This window comes from Arachis ipaensis, chromosome B05 (assembly GCF_000816755.2).
Source record: "Arachis ipaensis cultivar K30076 chromosome B05, Araip1.1, whole genome shotgun sequence".
Classification (NCBI taxonomy): domain Eukaryota; kingdom Viridiplantae; phylum Streptophyta; class Magnoliopsida; order Fabales; family Fabaceae; genus Arachis; species Arachis ipaensis.
In genome coordinates, this window is record NC_029789.2 from 118,447,571 (window position 1) to 118,456,087 (window position 8,517).

The 8,517-nt window shown below is 34.8% G+C and overlaps 1 protein-coding gene and 1 long non-coding RNA gene across 10 annotated transcripts in view; both read left to right on the plus strand.

The window, feature by feature from the left end:
* The window catches only part of LOC110272278, a 13,952-nt gene extending 8,270 nt beyond the window's left edge, over positions 1-5,682 (plus strand). The window contains exons 2-4 of the long non-coding RNA XR_002363435.1: positions 2,346-2,347; positions 4,713-4,881; positions 5,345-5,682. This is a non-coding gene — a long non-coding RNA (uncharacterized LOC110272278). The remainder of the gene's footprint in view (positions 1-2,345; positions 2,348-4,712; positions 4,882-5,344) is intronic.
* On the plus strand, positions 1,100-4,558 carry LOC107643901 (glutathione S-transferase T1-like). Of its 9 annotated transcripts, none has more exons than XR_002363427.1 (10): positions 1,100-1,650; positions 1,754-1,873; positions 2,352-2,444; positions 2,525-2,598; positions 2,643-2,703; positions 3,066-3,222; positions 3,313-3,630; positions 3,745-3,878; positions 4,323-4,391; positions 4,492-4,558. XR_002363427.1 is itself a non-coding variant. In XM_021124328.1 (8 exons), exons 3-7 carry the CDS (start codon positions 2,377-2,379, stop codon positions 3,403-3,405), a joined length of 453 nt encoding a protein of 150 aa, XP_020979987.1. In that variant the 5' UTR covers positions 1,100-1,650; positions 1,754-1,873; positions 2,352-2,376; the 3' UTR covers positions 3,406-3,447; positions 3,745-3,878. The 9 variants fall into 9 exon arrangements, 1 of the variants encoding a protein (XP_020979987.1); XR_002363430.1 differs by having other exon boundaries at positions 1,114-1,650; positions 2,356-2,444; positions 2,525-2,703; ... (1 more) ...; positions 3,313-3,447; positions 3,520-3,630; XR_002363432.1 differs by having other exon boundaries at positions 1,114-1,650; positions 1,754-1,815; positions 2,525-2,703; ... (1 more) ...; positions 3,313-3,447; positions 3,520-3,630.

Consider the following 8,517-nt stretch of genomic DNA (forward strand, 5'->3'; position numbering starts at 1 on the left):
AAATAAATGAACATATGTAATTAATACTTAGTAAATTATCACAATTTTTTAAGGGTCATATTAGAATAAATAATTAGTATCTTCTTGATATTATAAATGGACAATTATTTTGAAACATCAAACTTTTTGTTTAGACGGATATTTTAAAATTGACTTAGCACTATATTAAAAATCGAAAAATGACAAATATATTTAGGCAAAAAAGTTTAACCATAATAGATATTTATTTATGGACCAATGGAATAATACTTGAACTATTTGCGTACAAAGTAGATCCTAAATAAAGGATAGATGCTTAAATGTTACCCCTAATAAAAAAATTAATTTATATATTAAAACGTAAATGATATTTATTGACAAAAGTTAAAACATTTCTTCTTAAAATAACCTGTTCCAGAAATCTTTTTTGTGGAAATTGGCATGAAATGGTTAAAAACACACAAAAGGGGTTGAATCATTCTTAAAAGACTTTTTTTCTAAATCAATTTAGAGAGTGTATCAAACTTTATTTTAAGCATGTGAAGAACGAAAGATATATGTTAATACTGATTTTAATAAAACTTAAGTTCAGAGGTTAAAAAATATTTTCTAATATGTAAGAAAGCAATTGTATGTAAACAAAGAGAACAAAGTTTCAAAAGAAAGTACACAATTATATATATATATATATGTATATGTATATAGCGCAAGGAGAAGAAGTAAACTCATATCATGTTACCGAGTTCGCCGCCTACGGGTCTTACCAGGTCCGGTCCCTAAAGAAGAGGTTTACTTACTCACTACTAGAAAATTAGTTATTACAGACGGATATTTTCAACGGATTTTATCCCACTGAAATACAGACGAAATTTTAGAGGGATTTTTGTCGGAAAACAAAAAAAATAGATTAGCATAAATTACAGACGAAAAAGAAAATCCGTCGATAATTCTGTCAAAAAAATTAATTTTTTTCCGTGAAAAATAATTACAGACGGAAAATCTATCTGTAATTAAATAGAGAAAACGCTGCGTTTTATTAAATTATTACAGACGAAAAATCCGTCTGTAATTTAAATTTTCCGTCGATAATGTTTAGTTGAACCTAGCATATGCCCGAACTCCATTTACAACACACAAATCAAAGAAACCTAGCGGTTTAACTTCAAATCCTTGACCAAAAAAAAAAACTTCAAATCGCTCCTTCTTCTCTCCGTCGCGCACGAGCTCCTTCTTCTCCATTCCTCGCCTACAGCTCCACTGCCGGCCACCCTAACCGCCGGAGCTACCTTCTCATTCTTCTCCTCTTTTTTAAACAGAGCAAGCTCCGTGTCTTCGCAGAACAAAGCAAGCTCAAGCTCCACCACCGCCGCGCCTCTCTCTCTCCTTTTATCCCCCTCAGTTTTGGCTCGCATACCTTCGCGCAAGCCCTAGCTCTGTGGCGACCAAAATCGGTTCCACCTCTCTCTTTCCCCCTGTTCGAACTGATAGGGTGCGTGAACTAGGGTTTTGGTTTTGTGGCAGTGGTTGTTCATCGGAGAGCCACTGGCGATGCTCCTATGCTCTTGTTGAATGGCGAAGCTTGAAGCAAAGCTGGAAACGATAGTTGATTCCGTTGGTAACTTCTTCTCTGGCAAAGACCAGCTTCCCTGGTGTGACCCTGATATCGTCGCTGTAAGCCTTTTCTTTTTCTCGATTCCATTTTCTTCCTTCAGAATTGATATCAATTTGTGATTTCTTGTTATCTATTGGTCATGATTTCAATCTTGATGTTTAGGTCAAAATCGAAGTGGCGACTATTCAAGGAGTAGGGATCTTGTGGAGAGGTGCCTAATAGTTGTGAGAATATCTTCTCTTCTGAACTCTTATATGGAGTTTAAGTTTCAACTGTGAGAATGTGAGATGATGCTGATTTACATGTTTGAGTAGATTTTTCTTGTTAATTATCATGCTCAAAAGAGACCATAATATTATTATATGATAAGCATGTACTAATACTATGTTATTTACATGTTTGAGTAGATTTTGTTATTCCAAAAGGATGCTTTGTAGTTCCATTTCTTTCAGCAGTCCATTTAGATGAGAATGTGTATAATGAAGCTCTAAACTTAAATCCTTGTTCATATGCATGGTTGTTTTGTTTGCATGGTTTTGATGATAAGCTTGATAGAGTTTGTATTTTAGTATTTTACTCTCTCTGTGATCTTTTGGTTTATTTGCTCTCATTCCCTAAGTTGTTTTTTTTTTCTGATTTTAGTTAGATTAGGTTTAGTTAGATTTGTTTTTTTTTCTGATTTTAGTAGTTAGTTTGATTTAAAATTTGTTATTGAAACTTTTTTCCTCATGGTTTTTCAATTTTTGGTGTTGAGGCGTAGATAGAAAGAAAGCAAAAAGGAAAAGATGTTGAAGGTGAAGGTGTATGCGGACCGCATGTCCCAGCCATTTCGTGCCGTTCTTATCTTCTGCAAGTAATTCAATTCAACGTTGTATTTCTTTTCTGGAATTTGAATTCTGCTACTACTACTGCTAATGCTTAATTTCTCAATAGAGTTAATGGAATAGAATTCAACGAGATTAAAGTTGAAATCTCCAAAAGACAGCAGTTATCTCCCGAATTTGCAGGTAATCGTTACAATTACTAAACCTCCATAATCTGTCTCTATTAACTATCAACCCTTTCAAGAAACTCCCTGCTATTGTTGATGGAAGGTTCAAGCAATTCGAGAGGTACTTCCTTCTTATTTCAATTTCATTTTTATCAATCATTTCCATGCTTACACGGTTACAGTACTATATTATATTATTATTGTTGTTGTTGTTAATATTTATTATCTTTCTCTGTGGTGCTAGAAGGTGCTGAATTAAGGAGAGAAGAGAGAGAGAATTTTGGAGATGGCTTGCTCTTATTAGGAAGACCCTTAAGCTTGTTGGTTGAATGCTTGAAATAATATTTATTTGCATTTTCAAAATGGGGATCATATTTATCCTGTCTTCCTCATGAATTTTTTTCCCTAGCAAATGTAGAATAATAATTTTTTTGTTTAAAGTTGAACTGGTTTCTGATTTCATTATGGTTTTCTCATTATTAGGCCTGAAGAGAGCATTATTCTGAATGCTCTTTCTGCTACCGTTGATTTTACTACTTGTGAATCCATAAGAATGTCTCAGTCTGTGGATAAAACTGGTTTGAGAACCTTGGCTGTTGTAACAAAGGCTGATAAGTCTCCTGAAGGCTTGTTGGAGAAGGTAACTGCTGATGATGTTAACTGGTTTGAGTCTCATCCAATGCTTTCAAAGATTGACAAATCCATTGTTGGTGTTCCTGTTCTGGCACAGAGGCTAGTTCAAGTTCAAGGCATGATCATATCCAAAACTCTGCCCGAAATTGTGAAGAAAATCAATGAGAAGCTGACTTACAAGCTGACTTAATTTCACCAAGATGCTCAACCAGAAGTTCTCCCTCAATCACAGGTACCTCTTCATATCTTTTAGCTGACTTCAAATTAAATTAAGATCCCTTCTCAGTCAACGGAGACTATTAAGGTTGAGGTTGAGGTTGAGCTTTTAACTTCCTTGGCAAAGATTCTATCAAGTATGAGAATACAGTTGAGGTTGAGCTTCCTGTTTACGATGCACTTTTGAAGTTCCAAAAAGGTCAGGAACTATCTTCCCATCACTAAAAAAAAGAAGAGAAAAAGACAAAGAAACTTTATTTGTTACCATTATAAGTGAGAAGTTTTCAAATACATTCCTGTTATTAATTTTCAGATAAGCGCCCCGGTGATGATCTTTTTGACAAGTTGGATACAAGTAAATTAAATGCTCATCTGAAGGAACTCATGCCTGGCCTAACTGCAAAGGTCTTCCGTACATTCAATGCATCTATCACGTTGGATGATATGGTAAGAACTGCTTTATTGAAATGGCATGTTCTGTGTTTTAGCAATTGGCATTTGTATATTTTGTTAATAATTCTATGTCTGACATTGAAAATGCTCTTTCGTCCACCCTTATCCATTTAGGTTAGAGGGCAATTTTAACTATTGAAATTTTCTATTAGCTTTTAATTTTGGCACCATTGGAATATTGGATTACCTCTTTACATGTCGAAGGTCATATAAAAATGTACAAAGCACAGAACTATATAATAGCGCTGCCAATAAACATGGGAAAAAACACAAAATCTTCTCTTGGAGCTACTCACCCATGAAATTCTATAATAAATCCTTGTGCTTCTAGATATATTCCAAGTGGAAAGTTCATTTCTTATGTATTTATGATGATTTCTTGTGTTGGATTATATATGGACATGCATGCTTAATTTTCCTGGAATCATGTGACAACAGTTGAATAAGGAAACTAAAGAGGGTGATGTTGTCGAAAAGATTCTTGTTTATCAACATGCAAATAAACAGGTAATTTCACTAAGTGATCAATTCTTTATACCAATGATATTGCATTTGTGTAATTTTTTTTTCATGTTCAAGTTTTATTGACTTGTGTTTTCCGTAAAAGGTTGCAATCATTTGTAATCATCAACGCAGTGTTTCAAAATCTCACTCATCACAAATTGAAAAGTTAACAAACAAGATTGGTGAGCTTCAGGTAATGGACTTGTTACTGGGTGAATTTCTTGATTGATATGCTTGAATTTTTACAGTAGACTTGCCTTGTGGCTCATAAACATATAATTGGATTTGGCTTAATCTTATAATTTTGGTAAATGTAATGCACAGGCTAGAGAAAAAGATCTCTCAAACCAATGCAAAGATTGAGAAAATGGAACGTGATATGAAGACAAAAGAAGATCTGAAAACTGTGGCATTGGGCACGTCCAAGATAAACTATCTTGACCCTAGGATTACAGTTGCCTGGTGCAAATAGAATGAGGTTCCCATTGAAAAGGTGCTGGCTTCTTTTCTTGTATATGAAAAGTTATTTTGTTGTGTTTCAGCATATTTTTGGATAAAATCATTAAAAATCAGTTTTTGCATACCTGCATTAATTTTAAAAAATCATTTAAATACGAAACTGAATATATAAGAAAATGCATGAATGAAGAATGAAAGATACCTTGTGAAAAGAAGAGTCTGTAAAATTAAACATATATATATAAATATGACAGTGGATAATTCTGAAAGCTGAACAGCCCTCATTTTCAGTCCACAAAGGGATATCTTGTGCTGTTTGTTCAACTTCTTGCTCTTATTAAAGTTATTAATTAAGTTATTAAAGAAAACATTTGGCTTGCTGCACTTTCTATAATTTTGAGATTAATGACCTTAATTCAAAGCCAGTATATGGTGAGCATGATCATGATTTTTCTGTCTGGCCAATGAGAGAATTTCCTGTCCAATTTTTCTTGAAGGTTATTGTAGGAGAGATCAAGCACTCTCAAGCTGCTCATGTCACCAACTTGTGGAGGGACTTTTCCAGTGAGTTGATTGTGGGAAAGATCAAGTGCTTCTAATTTCAACAGATTCCCAAGAAAAGTTGGGATTTCACTTGAGAGATTGTTGTATCTGAGGTCTAAATTGATCTGGAGATTTTGGAGTTTTTCAATTTCTGTTTTAGTATGGAAAATAACACAGCTTTTAGTATAGTTGATAGTTTTAATATGGTTGAATAATACATTGAGGATTATAGTTGATGTATCAATACATTTTGTTTGTATTTTGAATTATATTGACTTGTTTGTTTATTATAGTACTTTTCTTTTAGTTTGATAATACAATGAATTTGTTTATTTTTTTGAAATATTATAAATATTTGAATACAAATTAGATAAAAATTTGTATTAAATTTATATTTATTTTGTATGAAAACAAGTTTATTTTGTAATTGAAAAAATAAAAAAAATTCTATTTTACCTTACTGACAGATTTACAGACGGATTTTCTATCTGTAATCAGAGTGTGAGATGATTTTTCAAGGTTCAAATTACAGACGGAAAATCCGTCGGAAAATTCGTCTGTAATTATAGACGAAAAATCCGTCTGTAATTACAGACAGGAAATCCGTCTGAAAATCCGTCTGTAATTACAGACGAAAAATCCGTCGGAAAATCCGTCTGTAATTACAGACAGAAAATCCGTCGGAAAGTTCGTCGCCTTTGGGAAATGGATAGAAAATTTACAGAGGGAAAATCCGTCGGTAACTGATAAAAATCCGTCTGTAATTTTCCGACGAAAAAAAAATTCGTCGGTAAATAATTTCCGACGGGGCTTTTACAGAGGGACAAAATCCGTCGGTAACCAAAAATCCGTCTGTAATAAGGAGTAAATCCGTCTGTAAATCTGTCTGTATTAATCAATTTTCTAGTTGTGACTTTTGTACTAGCGGAAGCGTACTTAGCATCATTTCCAGCATTTTCTACAAGTTGTGGTAGGTATCGACTGAGAGAAGCTACTTTTTCATTCGTTCTTCTGTTGAATGTAGTCCTCTTGAGCTGAGCTCTCTTTGAGGGCAGATTACATACAATACAAGATTTCTTTCATTTTTGCTCTAACAAAAAGTGGGAGGTGCCTGACCTCACCAAAAAAAGGGCTTTTCCCAGAGAATCTCCTTAGCCCTATATATATATATTTGTCGAGATCTAGTTCCCAAAAATAGTTGATTTTTATTACATCAAACAATGATATAAGATGGGTTTTTGATTTTTTGGCCCCGCTTTCCATAAAAAAGAATAATAATACAAGATTATCTTTAGATTAATCTTCTCAAATTTTCTTAACTCAGATCCAATAATCTAAGACATTTAGAAATTTTTTCTCAAATTTCCTCAATTATCTCATCATATTACAAATATAGAAAAAATTTTAGAACTCATTCCTTATTATTTTCTTTTTCAGGCTATGCTGATAATAATAACTACTTGATTAGATTGCAATGAGTGTAAAACTTTTGGACATATAGCTCCCGACACTCACCATGGCTCATGGTATTGTTTTAGATAGCAGGGATGATAATTAAGCTTCCCACATTCATTTATCAAAACACGTATGCTTCAAGAGAGATATACCCACACGCTTATATGGCATATTTTGTTTCTCTTTTCAAACCATATGAGATTTTAAAGTTTTAGATATATCTAATTTTTTTTATAACTTTAAAAATCTCTAGTGATAAAAAATGCTCACACAAATGTTAACTTCATATATCTTAGATTAACATTTGATAATTAATAAAGATAACAGTCATGCTACTAGTTCACAAAAATAGTTGATTTTTATTACATCAAACAATGATATAAGATGGATTTTTGACTTTTTGGCCATGCTTTCCATAAAAAAGAATAATGATACAAGATTATCTTTAGATTAATCTTCTCAAATTTTCTTAACTGAGATCCAATAATCTAAGACATTTAGATATTTTTTCTCAAGTTTTCTCAATTACCTCATCATATTACAAATATAGAAAAAATTTTAGAACTCATTCCTTATTATTTTCTTTTTCAGGCTATGCTGATAATAATAACTACTTGATTAGATTGCAATGAGTGTAAAATTTTTGGACATATAGCTCCCGACACTCACCATGGCTCATGGTATTGTTTTAGATAGTAGGGATGATAATTAAGCTTCCCACATTCATTCATCAAAACACGTATGCTTCAAGAGAGATATACTCACACGCTTATATGACATATTTTGTTTCCCTTTTCAAACCATATGAGATTTTAAAGTTTTAGATATATCTAATTTTTTTTATAACTTTAAAAATCTCTAGTGATAAAAAATGCTCACACAAATGTTAACTTCATATATCTTAGATTAACATTTGATAATTAATAAAGATAACAGTCATGCTACGCATTTATATAATTTTTTATTTAAATTTGTTGCGGCCCAGCCCAGCTGGCGGAATGGTCGACCCGACCTACGAGTGACCAAGTCTACGCGGTTGGGTTAACACACGCAACCCGCCCGACCTACGATCCGGACACGTTCCCCTGTCGCCAGCTGTCTGACAGCTGGGGGGTAGGAAGCTTCCAGGAAGAGGGGCATTCTTCGTGGGGCCTGCCCTACTGACACTGACAGGGTATAAAGAGGGAGGGTCCTACCCCTCTCCCCAAGGTACGTCACTTTATTCCCTTCTTACACACCACCTACGCACCCTTCTGACTTGAGCGTCGGAGTGTCCTTACAGGTGGTCACCCCGTCCTTCACCTCGCGAAGAGCTCGGGAAGCCGGCAGCTTCAACATCTCTCGCCCTAGACCTAGATAAAGGCTAGACCCATCTTCTCACCCAGGAGTCTCACCCGATCCGTTCGGAACCTGACCAATCGAACATTGACGCCGTCTGTGGGGACATGGACTATTTTCTGGGCATAGTAGGGGCGGACGATGGAGGCGAGCCCCGCAGGGAGGGGGCGGACCCCAGAGGCAGTAGGGTAGCCACAGGCGCTCCCACTCACGAGCGCACCATATCCCCCCGCGGCAACCCGAGAGACGACCCTTTGGAGGAGCAGGCAGTGATAGTGCAAGAATAATACAAGAACTACGCCACAGAGTGCAAAACCTAGAACGGGAAGTGGCC